General features: G+C 28.4%; 1 protein-coding gene across 2 annotated transcripts in view; it reads right to left on the reverse strand.

Annotated features, from left to right (window-relative positions):
* The window catches only part of LOC113369956 (lymphoid-specific helicase-like), a 945,337-nt gene that overhangs the window by 348,671 nt on the left and 582,183 nt on the right, over window positions 1–14,483 (reverse strand). For both annotated transcript variants that reach the window (XM_026610584.1, XM_026610582.1), the window contains exon 3: window positions 4,251–4,280. In XM_026610584.1, the coding sequence (XP_026466369.1) occupies window positions 4,251–4,280 (30 nt within the window). The remainder of the gene's footprint in view (window positions 1–4,250; window positions 4,281–14,483) is intronic.

Here is a 14,483-nt window from a genome sequence, read left to right on the forward strand (position 1 = left end):
ATTAAAATATCTATAAAATATGTGATAATTTGATGTGCATGTGTCTAATGTTCATTTTTGTCCATCAAATGGCACTTTTTTCACTTTTCTTATTGGATCTCCAAAACCGCTAGACCTGCCTATCCAAAAATTTTATCAGTCCTTCATTTCGTCAATACAAATAAAATGTTTTTTGAATAATACAACTCGGACGCTCCATTCTCTCAAAAAATCAATTATTATAACTTACCCTACGGAGAATTGAAAATGCATCATAACTGCTCATAGAACATTGATAATATAATAATAATAGTTCCATTATCTAAACAATAATAAAACAATATTCGTTTAATTTTATATCATTTTCAAAAACTTAATATGATTAATTTTACCAGAATAATGTTGAAATGCTTATGAAAAAAGCGTGATCCCAAAACAAACTAAACAACAAGTATTAATTTGCAAATGCTTCATGAAAAAAATGCACTTGACTTGGATGTGCATAGAAAAATCAGAAATCAGTATTTTCTAATTTAGGTTTTTTGTATTTTGTGTGTGGTTATGTAGCTACCAATTTTTTTTTAACATTATTTAACAGCAGTCAGAAGATATTGTTGTTCTATGACTGTTTGGTTCAATATTAACTCAAGTAGTAGCTACCAAATTAAATAATTTTGAACAACATGATGCTATGTGTAAGATCATCATTTTATGTAAACGCAATTTAGAAGACGTTTTTAAAATAATTGGTACCAAATGCACATTACTATTTCAAAAAAAATGTTTAGCTATTTTTAGGATAATCGTTATTTAGTTTATAAAAATATTGCATGTGACTAAGATGATATAGGAACATGAATGTAATTCAGTTTATTCTATTTTAGAGTTTTTTTCATATGGAAAGGGAAGAAATAGAGTTGTTCGTCCACTGCATGATTTGGTTGATCTCACCAGTTGCTGCAAGAGCTCCTTGAGTTCCAATTCATCAAAGAACCGCAACGACTCCTTTTTCTTATCTCGGACGTTACGTCTCGGTTGTTGTGTACCGTTTTAATTATTTCCAGTAACAAATATAGCTGCTGAATATTATACAGTTCAGTACGTAATATAGAGTCAGTGCACAATGGTAGAGCTCAGTGAATAAGGTACGGGCTATGCAATTAACTGGAATTATACGTCGAGCATTCGTACAGCTTCCTTTTCTCTGTGCGAACTGAATACAAAGTTCAGAAACTTTGTTGCACAAAACGCTTTGGAGCGATACAGGTGTGATGTGTCCTAGTTTTCGACGGGCTACCTACTAAGTAGCATGGAAATTGTCATGATATTGTCGGCGGAAAGACGATGACGAAAATACAAACTTTGTTTTGAATAAATTTGTAACCAAAACATAAATATAAAGTATAATTATTCGCATCAAATACTACTAAAATGAAATGTGAGTGTTATTTAATATGAATGAAATAAAATTTCGAGTACTTACCGGAAAATATTACAGTACATATCACGTAATTTTCATAATTTTTCAATGTACAATAACTATTTTTTAACAATAATAATTGTGAGTACAGTTATTACAGTTACCAGTTTGATTTTATTTCTGTTACAAAAAGTTCTTTTACTAAAAGATGATTTAACAATTCATAGGAGATTTAATTTAAAGTTGATAATAAAAAACGAGACATGCATTCAAATTATTGCCTACTTTATGACATCGATAATATTCCATAAGTAAAAAATTATAATTCTACTCTCTGTATTATATAAACACTAGTTTTCTTTAAATTTGCCTAATTAATGTAATCTAAACTACATATTATTGCATGACATGTATCAAACAACTATCGTACTATGTCTAGTAATATTCCCAGTTTACTCCAAATTATAAAGATATATTTTTTTTACTATTTTTTTTAAATTTGTCAAATATCTCTTTTTTCCCCAAGAGGTCATAAAAACAACCGATATAAAAATATTTTAGGTTTCAATATTGATGTATTTTCATTAATATACTGATAGCGACTTTGTAAAAATTAAGCTGATGGATGGTTACATATCTTTTGTCTTCTACTTGAAAATAGTAACATTAAAAATTTTATTCTAAGTTTGCTGATAATAATTGTGAATCTTTCCACCCGCGGACCTTTAATGGTTTACCACTTCAATGTATAAAATTGGATTTTTAAAAACTATGTTAACAGTAAACACAGATCAATGTTGTTTTTAGTGTTTTGATAAAATAATAATAATATCTAAAACATTATGGCGACAATTTAATTAAAAATGGTAACATATTGTATGGATAATTAAAAATAAAATGTTTTTTGGATCATTCTAATCGGACGCTTCGTTCTCTCAAAAACTCGATTTCTATTTTCTGCACTCTTTGCACCGTATCTCCAAAACGGCTAGACCTGCCGTTGCCAAAAACTAATCAGCACATCTCCCTAGCAATAGGAATCGAATGCTTTTGAGCCATTCAAATCGGTTGCTCCGTGCGCCTAAAACCGTGGACGAAAAATTGTATCCATACATACATACACACATAAACAAATATGTTCACAAACCTTCAAAACGTGAAGAAATGAAAAAAAAATCAATTTTGATTATTATATTACAATAACTTACGCTACAGGAAGTTAAAAAAAAATACTATTGAATCTAGATCGTTAGGTGTATTTTATAAAACCGATAATATTCCATTAAATTATATAAATAGTTTTGTCCCTTATCAATGTACAAAATATCATCTTTAACGAACAGAATAAATTTACCAATACCTATTACATATTTTCTATAATTGTGGGTTTTGACAAATAGATAAACGAAACATTTTCTTATTCATCATGGCATGTGTACAAAATAACGAGGACAGATTCATAGAACAGTGAGATTTGCACAACAGTAAAATTGTACAGAATTTTAAGCATTCGAAGTAACTTTTGATGCATTTAATAGCAAATTGATATCAGTTAAGTGCAACTGCTAAAATTCAATATAAGCATTGCAAATATCTGCTAAGCGCATTTTATCTAAACTATATTCGCACATTTAAATGTACCAATTCGTGCATATTGTACATATTCGGGCTTAACGTAAGAGTTCAACAACATTGGAAGTGGATTACACAGATTTTCCGTTTATCCATCGCGGAAAAAACATTTGTGTAGGTGCAAATATATACATATGAGCCACATACATTAACGCAGATAACTGAACGCGAATTGTAAACAATGGGGAATAAAACGCTATACTGGTGTTGCGAAAATAGCAAGGGAATCGCTTGTACATCTACGCTTTAGTAAAGCCGATCTATGCCAGGGTTAATAAAATTGATAAAAAAAAATCATCAAAAAAATGCTTCGATGATTACTTGACTTCTGTATTGGAAACTTATTCATTCAAACTCGAGATATAGCATTAAACTTAAAAATAAACTTTTTAAATTTTTTAGCCAAATATTGTTAAATATAAATAAATGAGTTATGTTGTATATAGACTGTTATTCATATATTATTCCGTACTGACCTATAGCATTAATGACTTTATTGTCATTGATTAATCAATATTAAGGTTTTAACTCTATTCGTCTCCAATGATACACTTTGTATCCAAATACTTATTTATTGTCTCCAATCACTCTTTCATTTGTATTATTCGTCTACTTCGCTCTCTACTACTATTATCCACCCATATCAATCTTATATAGATATATATTATCATTCATATCAACATTCGTACAATGTTGGAATGAGAAGACATGTACATACCAAACTAGGAACAAAAACTGTGTTTTGGTTTTATATGTATACTTTTTCTTAGTAAATTTCATCACTAGTATTTAAATAATGTACCATAGAATTGCTGCATGATAACTCACATCAAGTGTCAAAACAGAATTATTAAATAATGTTTTTCATTTAACTTTTTTTAATTTGAAGGTACTAATAATTATTTCATATATATATATATATATATATATATATATATATATATATATATATATATATATATTTCTGAGTCTTTTTCCAAACCCTGTTATTCGTTACATCAGGCCACTAAACCAAAGCCGCGCGAACATGGCAAAGTGTATGAAGTGAACTGAAATCACAATACGTAAATCCGATGGGCAAAGATTAATGGTACACTTTGTGCCTATAAGCGCACTCGTAATAAAAAACAAAATTTAGAATAATCCGGTTGCATAAAAAATCTTTTCCCAATATCATTTCATGCAATAAAATTAAAGATAAAATATTTAAAACACTCACCACGTGGGAAGTTTTCATCAGCACCTAGAGCTGAAAATAAAAATAGTTTAGTAAACTTCAAGTAAGATTAAATTATTATATATATATATTATTATTCAAAAAGGAATAAAATAGGGATCTATTAACTATTAAAATATTGTCTACTAATGATTTTCTATATATATTGTTATATAATATACTAAATTTTGCGTATGATTACATAAGTTATTATTCAAAGAATATATTTATAGAATAATATAAATTAATATTTCCACAAAATATAAAATGTCATATAAATTATTACACTTGTTATTTTATTATTCATATAAATTAAATTAATATATTAATAAATAATTAAAATTAAATTAATCTCCTAGTGAGTGACATTTGTACGTGGCGTCTCCACCGTATTACAATACATTGTATTGTCAAAGAAGAATTAGAAATAGTACATTACATCGATACAATGTATCTACCATTGCTGATTACAAATCTGTTAAAATAAGCAATTTAGCCTTTATTATTACTAATAAACAGTGATTATACAAGCCTTAATATGTTTGAATAAATATACCTCGCCCAATGCGGTACCAGTAGCATATGAGGGCACTTAGCCGTTTTCGTACATGTCTGCGTGTGCGCGAAACGGCACATATATTAACCGAAGTTAATTTCGTGTAATTTACTAACAAATTCTCGGTTCGTTAATGATAAGCTTGCCACTTGCTACTACTACGAGTTTATACCATATTGCACGAAGTATAATGTATTACATGCCGGTGTACCGCTTATACCACGGAGATGATAAGTTATCCAGCGTTATTCGATTGTAACATTATAATGCATTTCATAAATTCACGATATTAGTTTTCGAGCACGTTATATTAGCTATGGTATAATGAATACTTAAGTTAATTGAATACTTAAAACAAAATTTGCATTTTTACCTTACTTTTTATTGATATTTGTTAGATACCAATCAAGAATTTTAAATTCACAATTTGTCTTTCTTGGTTCAATTTTGACAAAAGCCTTAGATTTGTGATATTTTGAATCAGAAAACAGTCGCTTTTTTAAATATATTTTGCAATGGCACAAAACTTGGAGATCAGTTAATGATATCTTGTGCAATTAGTTGAATATTAGAGTTTCTATTGCAACTGTCTAGTTTTAATTAAGTAAAATTCCACTCTGAAAAGAACGTCTCAGACTAGCGTCTCAGAAATTTATCGAATTTGTACATACATACTTCAAATTTTGATGACAAATGATTCACAAGGTCAAAAAATTCGTTAACATATCAAATTTATCAACATTGCTATCAAAATCTGGAAGGTAATAAGCGTAATATCAAATAAGTTGTTTTATCTTCAATTGTATGTAATATCATTATCATCATTCGTTAGATATCTGCCATAGTTTAGTTTCGCATCAAGGGTATAAATTACCATGCAAGATCGTATGTATTCGCATGTCGGCACATTGAAATAAACAGCAGATGAATTACAATGTTCGCAAAGTGTGTTACAAGTTACAAGAGCGTGCGCTACGCAAGCAAAACACTGCAAAACCTCATGCACAAACGTCTGGCTTGGTAAATGAAAATATTTAATTAACTATTGATCAGCAAATGGCTCCAGTAGGTACCTACCTCCTAATACGACTACACTACACAACAGTCGAGCTAACTAACAATAATAGCTAACAATAATGGCAGCTTTCCGGCCATATCACAATCGTTTTATCAGCAATGTTTGATCTCGGGCGAAATGCAATTAAGTCGTTTCGCGAAAAACTATTATTTGATCGCATGCTGTCAAACCATTCCGCAAAATAATCCGCTCTGATTTATTTATATCGAAGCCACGGGTTTAGTAATGATTGCGAAAATTAAAATTAGTTTTTCATGAGAACTATGCAGAAGTAATGAGCCAAAGTTTAATTTGTTTTACTGTTTATGTCGGCATAAGTCTGCTGTAATATAGTGATCGGGTGGTTATTTTGGATCTACTTATATTTGGGAACTAAGTGTTTTACGTGAGTTATTACTGCCCGCGAGCATGCTATATTGGGTAAGCGTAATAAGTATAATTAAATATAAAGTACAGTATTATAGTCGAAACGCAATATTGAGTTTAATCTCCATAATAATAGGCCTCTGAATAAAATCAGATAAAAATAGTATTATGAAAAATTAAAATGAAATCGAAACTAATTGCTAGTCCAAATATAAAAGATTTTCAACAATTATATTAATTTGGTATTTAGTAGGTTCAGGTTATTATATATAATATCTTTATATTACTATATATAATTAATAATTTCAATCGATTAACAGGCTTTCCGAAAACAAACATTCTCAAATTTTAATTACCAATTACCCCGCAAAATATATGTGCACTACAACATTAGATATTGGTAAAATTTCATTTAGAAATATGGTGTGTGGAAAATACTGTAAAAAATTATGAGTTTAAACTGACTGTTAAATCTGATCAGTTTGATATAAATTTATTAGTCAGCAATAGGCAACGACTTCTAAGACTACAGCAATTTTAAGGAATTTACTATATGATATAGCAAGTATTTATAACAAGTAGTTTCAAGAATTTATTCCAGAATTAGAAAAAATCAGAATAGTAAAGATTTTTATCATTTACACAAATTTTAAGTAGAAAACTTATAAGTATTTTATCAATTTTGAATCTTAAATAAATGCCCTTAAATAAAAAATAAATAAAGACACTTAAGTACATTTATTTGAAAGAGGGCCTTTCAAATTTGATAGACTTCAAAAATTTAAGTTAATTTTTTAATAAATAATATTAATTCTAAAAAACACAGGTCAATCTTGTGGTATCATTATTTCTGGATATGATTCTAAAAATGTTATTTAGGCTGTTGTTGCAGTTAGTTAAACTTGACAAAAATAGTAAAATATACCTGAATTGCAGTTTGGTCGACACAAAAATAGTAAAAATACACCCGATTGCAGTTTGATTGATGCTCTAGGTTTTACATAATTACACATTTTCAAATAACATGGGATAATTTTTTTCTTTTGATTGCTCCAATCAATTCTAGTCCAAAGACGACTCTATGATTAGTTCAATTATTATTTTAATAGTCATTTTTGTTAATTTATTGAAATGTCAAAAATATTAGCAGAAGATTGTAATAACTACATCTATATAGATTTGTATATTCACATACTATTGTGCTGACTGTAATACTATGATACTATAATACACATGCGTAACACATTCCTCAAGTAGCGTTTACAAATATTTGACAACTATTAGCTTTTTTTCACAAGACAATAACGGATCATTCACCAGAAATTAACATAATTTGGAATATAGTTATATCTTTATAGTTCACTATTACATTGTCAATTTTTGATAAACCTAAAAACATCAAATTACTTTCCCAGATGCTATTGACAGATAATAAGTCAGGTGTTCTGGTAAAACTCGTCGTAGAATGTGCGAAAGTTGAATTATGTGGATTAACTTTGTGAGAACAAGACGGCTTATGTTATCGGACTTAGTAGACTCTCCGCATAGGAATTAAACCTAACTCAGTTGCATTTAAAAATAAAAATAAAAAAATTAAACCTAACTCAGTTGCATTTAATAATAGACACTTTGTATTTACAAAATAAAAAAGTATACAAAATAAATACCCAAATCATAAAAATTATCAATTAAAATCGAAACTAGCTGTAAGTGGAATTCTGTCTTAAGGTAATTAAGGCATCGTGCCTTAAGGCAAATTGCTGGAACTTCCCGTACCAAAAATTATTAATTTTTTAAAAACGATTAACATTTTTGAAATAAATGTACTTTGAAAAAATAAGATTTTTGAGAAATTATATATATGGACAAAATATTACTTTTTTTGAAAAAAAAAATTTTTTTTTTTATTTTTTTTATTTTGACATATTGTGGAAGATCTGAACTTTTTTTTCAAAGCAATCGTACTGATTTAACTGCATATGGAAAAAATATAAAGCGCGTAAGCGCCGCGTCGCTGTCTAACGCATAAGCATTGGTACGGAACCCATAGGAATGTTAACAAAATGTATACTTAATATTAAAATCTCTATAAAATATCTGATAATTTGATGTGCATATGTCTAATGATTATTTTTGACCGCCAAATGGCTAATTTTTTTACTTTTTCCTCCATATTTCCGAAACCGCTAGAATTACCTTCATGAAAATTTTATCGATTCTTCATCTTGTCAATACAAGTAAAATATTTTTTGAATTATTTAAATCGGACGCTCCGTTCTCTTAAAAACTGAGTTACCGTTTTCGGCATTTTTTGCCCCGTATCTTCGGAACGGCTAGACCTGCCTTCGCCAAAAACTAATCAGCACGTCTCCTTATCAATACGAATCGAATGTTTTTTGAATTATTCAAATCGGTTGATCCGTGTTCCCGAAATCGTCGACGAAAATTTGTATCCGCACATACATACACACACGTACATACATACACACACACATACACACACACATACACACACACATACACACACACATACACACACACACACACACACATACATCCATTTTTTCTAAGGTATGCCAAAATATTCAGAAACCTCTGAAACGTAAAGATATATAAAAATTTTCATTTTCGATTTTTTTGCGATTACTATAACTTACCCTACGGGAAGTTAAAAATCGCTAAGAAGTCGTTTATTTAGAAGGGTAATTTTATACATATTTTCATTAAAATTATTTCAATAGTGACTAGTAAAAAATTACTAATTAATATAAATTTAGTTTCGCTTGTTTACTTTTAATACAGTTATTGCAGGAATTAAACTTTAAGTTAAAACTACAAAGTACAAACGTTTCGAGAATATATTATTTAAAACGAAGAGATAAAGTACAAAAATAATTTCTAATTTTGACGAATTCTTTTTTATAAAAAAAAACTGAATATATTCTTGAGTATGCCCGAAAAGTATACATTTAAGTCATTAATGAAATGTTTCGTTACTTTAACTAAATGATTTTATAATGACATTTATTGTTAGTTTGACATGTTCTGCCCTGATTCATATCAATAAACTACAAATTGTTAAATAATTAAGAATTTAACGAATTGTATTATCAATACAATTTTCAATTTGAATTTATACTATAAACAAGCAACAGAAATTTATTGTTTTAAAAAACACGAAGAAAGAGACAAGTTGTCTAAATTCATATTTATAAGTTTGTATAATATTAGTAAAGAAACAATAATAATAATAAAAGAAAATTGCTGATGTAAAGCGTAGCGTACTATGTATAAAATTAATTTTTCTTCCAATTTTAATTTACCTAAAGTTATTTTAATTAATCATTTAGCCTTTGCCAACACTGATATTCTCGTGTAATAAAAAACGCATATTTCACAGCCCCCATTGAGTTGCTCATTTAAAAGCGGGCTTTCTAGTTCGTGATCTAGTCAACAGCTTATTAACAACAATTAATTCGGCAATTAACCTGGGCCTGATTAAAACGTGAGTTATGTACATGGCAAGAGTTGTACAAAATGAAGAGAAAAAACGGACGTTTTTTCGCGCAAGTTGCCTCGTTCAAGAAAATTGCTTTCAACCAAATAAATTTATGGTCATCCGTGAATACACTACAGGAGTGCTTTTTAAGAAGTGTTTAGATGGCGAGATTTTTAAATGGTAGTAACAGTAACCTAGATAAAATGTAAATGATTGTTGATGTCAGAACCCAGAGTTAATAACAATTAAGTCAGAATAATTGTTTGAAATTCGGAAAAATAAAATATTTCTATCATACTTCTTATTTTACTACGTTTCAGATGCAACTAAACTGTCATTTGATACAGCAGAAGCAGATGTTAGTAGTAAGAACTTATTGCAATAATTTTAAAATTGTAATATATGTACAATAATATTTTGGACAACAGTAATGCTCGATAGAAAATCATGTTAGCTGAAAGTATTAAAGTATCATGTTAGCAATTTAAAATGAAGATAATGTGAGAATTAAGATACTGATAAGACTAATTCAGTAGCTTTTTCAATAAAGTTTATTCAAAGTTTAATCACGTTTGTATTTAATTATTCATAAGTATACCAGAAAGCCCAACAATAAAGTGAGAAATAGGTACTGACCCACCTATTCAATATTTAGAGGACACTGGTATTTAGAAATTTCACCGATTCTTAGAGTTTTAGATTGCACTCAAATACAACTTAATAAAAACCCTAAATATTAGGTTGTCAAATATCTCCCTTCCGCTTTTTTGCTCTTGGTTTATGATACAAAAAGGCGGAAGGGAGATATTTGACAACCTTATATATTAAAAATTGCATTGTATTTATATGGAATATTACTTACAACAACTTTTATAGATTTGATAAATATTTTACAATTTAACTAAAAAGTTTTGATCCAATCTCACCCTCTTCTTTATTGAAGTGTTGAATATATACCAAAACACAATATATTTTTGTAACACATTTGTATATTTAAATCACATTTCAAAATTCAAAAAGTATTTAGTTATGAATTGCCTTGAATAATCTCTGGTAAAGATAGGTTAGTTTTTTTTGTAATTGATGAAACATGAAACAATAATGGTTTTAACAAACAATTTAAAATATTATGGGCTTACAAAAATTGATTTAATTATACATAATCATTAATATTTTAAACAATGGCGGGCATCAAAATAACAAAATTATATCATAAAAATTGTTAAATCTCAACTTGTGATAATGGTCGAATATTTAAAGTCGAAAGGTCGTAAATTTATATCGAAAAGCTTTTGGAATTTTTGTTAAAAAAATGACACGTATTCCTAGTCATATCTACTATCGAGTGTGGAACTCATGGAAATTGGTTGAATTATAATTTAATCAATAATGTTAAGAATTTGTTTAAGAAGGCACAATTTTTCAATAGCGTAAATACTTATCCATTTTATATTTTTCTCATTATTAACTCAATTTTCAATACTACAAGAAACTGATTATGGCAAATCTTTATTATACATATTTATCCTTGTTATAAATCTCATTCGTATTAAAAAAATTATAGCAATTTTCAAAATTTTGAAGTTGTATTAGTGTATATTTGTAGTCTGCCCTTCCTATCAGGCAGAGTTTTAATGAGTTTTATATTATATTTTAAAATTTAGAAATTCAGTATTCAGTAGTTGCGAGACTAAGCAAATATCAAGGAATTTAGTTCGTGCATGAGTTACTCAACCCGTCAATAAAATTTCGTAATTTGTGTCATTTTGTGTTTTAAATTTTTTTATTTCGGTTTTTATTTCTTTTTATAATTACAGTGCACACAAGTGTTTATAACTGTGGTTATTAATTGTTTACTAAGTGATAACGGCACATTAAGATGCAATCGACGCCAAATAATTAGGAAATGATTTAGGAAGAGCCAGTTACAATATATCCTACTCCTATTAGACCAGGGTTTTAGAATTTAACTCGAGATCCTTCGGGATCTATATCTTATCTTAACACCTGAGAGACTAGCAAAAGTTAAGACAGAACAAGTTTGTAGATTGAAGATCAATATATATCGCATAGTAAAGTAAATAGTTATTTTATTTACTTATTTCATGGTTACTGAATATTTAAAATTTACAGTCCACCTAATATCTAATTAATCAGAGTGATCTTCACCAGTCTCACCACCTGTTGAATTAATTATTATGTATCCTACTATTGAATTAATATTAGGTTTCAGTTTACTTATTGAGTGATGTGTCATTTGGAATGCATACCTCTTTTTTGCATAGATTTATTGCCGGTCAATATAATATAATTTTTTAAGACAATATGCCAGGTGTAATTGCATTTAACGAATTTAAATTAAGTAGGATATTCCTCACTTAATTCTTTTAGGTATTTGTTTGGGTGACCTGGTAATAAAATGTATACTGGAACACATAATTGTTATTTAATTTTCACAATTTTCAAAAAATAAGTGGAATATCGATTTTGATGATGTATAAATTTATAGGATAAAATATATATACCAAAAAAGGTACCTTTTACACTGAACGGCATATCTCAAACATGTCACCCGGAAACCGGATTTGAGAAATGAACAGCGAGTCATGTTGTTTCCAAGATGTTACCGAACCTTGTTACCGAACGACAGAATGTCAAATGTTTAAGTTGCTCTTATTTTACAATACCGAGCAAAGCGAAGCGAAATAAATACAGTAAAATATGATGGAAAATATAATTTAATATCATATTGCACAGTAATGAATAATAGTAAAAAGATGATAATAAAAACTTACGTCAGAGGTTTTATGTAGACACGCAAAAACAGTCTACTATTAATAAATACAGCAAAAATATTGTTTTTAGCTATATTAATTATTATTTTATTAATTGACTTCCCGTACGGAAAGCTATAGTAATTAGCCAAAAATCGAAAATGAAAATTTTTGCATATCTTCGCGTTTTGAAAAATGTGTTTGTGTGTATGTATGGATGTGTGAATACAAGAACCGGGCATCCGATTGGAATGATACAAAAGGCATTCATTTGGTAATGATGGAGAGAAGTGGTGATTATTTTTGGGCAGCGTTTTGGAGACAAAGAGCTAAATGTGCAAAAAATGCCAGATTTGATAGATCTAAGCATCCGACTTGAATGATTCAAAAAAACTTTCTGATGGTGTTGACGAAAAGATTGTTTTGGGGTAAAAAACCTCAAAATTGATTTTATTTAATTTACGAAAAATATTTTTATTTGAATTTTGAAAATAATTCGGATTTTAATTTTTATTCTAGCTAAAATTCTAAAGATCACTCAAATAAATAATTTTAACTTTGTAATTCAGTTTATATAATTCTTATAAATATCAGACAATGTCTTTCATTTTAAATCCGATTTATTAAGTTTTGTTTATTCGCGTCGTCCAATTCATAAGCTCTTAAATTCTGTCTATAAAATAAGAATAATGAAAACTACCGTATTTATAATAATATATTTGAAAACGTCTAATATTCATCGAACGGAAAGTTCCAGCAATTTACCTTAAGGCATGATGCCATGCACCATTAGTTTTATATGACAAGTGCATAAAATAAATGTTAAAGTTTTAAATGATTTGATATTATGATTTAAAGCATTATAAGTGTAAATACAAATAATTCAGGAGAAACAAAACTGAGATATATATGGAACAACAAAAAAATCTCTAGCGTCCATGAAGTGTTAATATATCATCTTTACAAAATTTATATTTTGTAAGTATAGATAAACTATTTTAAATAAATATTGTAAAGAATTTCTTCCAATAATTATTTAATTTTTTTTATATATACTTAATAAAATTTATAAATCTAAGAGTTTAGTTTTATTTCTATTCATCGTTATTGTCAAATTCTATACAAAATTCTAATACAAACAAGAACTAAGCTATCACTTACGACAATATTAGTTGATATAACAACCCTCCTGCATCAATGACTAATTTTTTATGAAATTTGTGACAAACGTATGCTTTTTGATCAGCTAAATAGCATGACCTATGTACATATCAGTAACTATAGATAATGACGAAGTATTTGTTATTAGAATTATTAGAAGAAAACGCTAGTTAGAAATATAGTCCAAAAAGTTTTTTTACTTGAACTCTTATTTTAAAATCTGTAACATCAAGTAGATAATGATACATTGCTGCTTAATATCAAGCTTCCCAAAATAAGTATCAAACATAGAATATGTGGTTGCACGTTGTTCTTACCACAAAACTAAGCCAAATTCGAATAAACTAAAAAATCTCTTGAGCCAATATAATAGTATTATACCATCTGTATAAGGCCATTATTGAAGATTTCCTTACTATGGGACCGATTCTGCCAATTCTAACAGACGAATGTTATGGCAAGGTTGTGTTATATATAACTTTTTATACAAAATCGTTCTAAATATTGACAAAAGCCATTTGGTTGGTGTGCAGACAGGCGTTTTTCTCAGGTTGTCAGATAGAAAAACTAACCTTAAAACCGCACAAATGTCAAAAAAACTATCTTAGATAACTTTTTGACCCAGCTTCATAACATACAAGTAAAGTTGCAGTTTATGTGTAAAACGCCTGAATGAGTACATACATGACATTTTAACAGTACTCAGTATGATTCAGTAGCATAATATGAGCAAGTTGGAGCTTAACCTGGTCTTGCCATAAAATTGGTCTATTATGCGGTAGAATCGGTCCCTATATTTATT

The sequence above is a fragment of the Ctenocephalides felis genome, unplaced genomic scaffold, assembly GCF_003426905.1.
Source record: "Ctenocephalides felis isolate EL2017-DRISC unplaced genomic scaffold, ASM342690v1 CF-g0.4_SCAFFOLD_01492, whole genome shotgun sequence".
Classification (NCBI taxonomy): domain Eukaryota; kingdom Metazoa; phylum Arthropoda; class Insecta; order Siphonaptera; family Pulicidae; genus Ctenocephalides; species Ctenocephalides felis.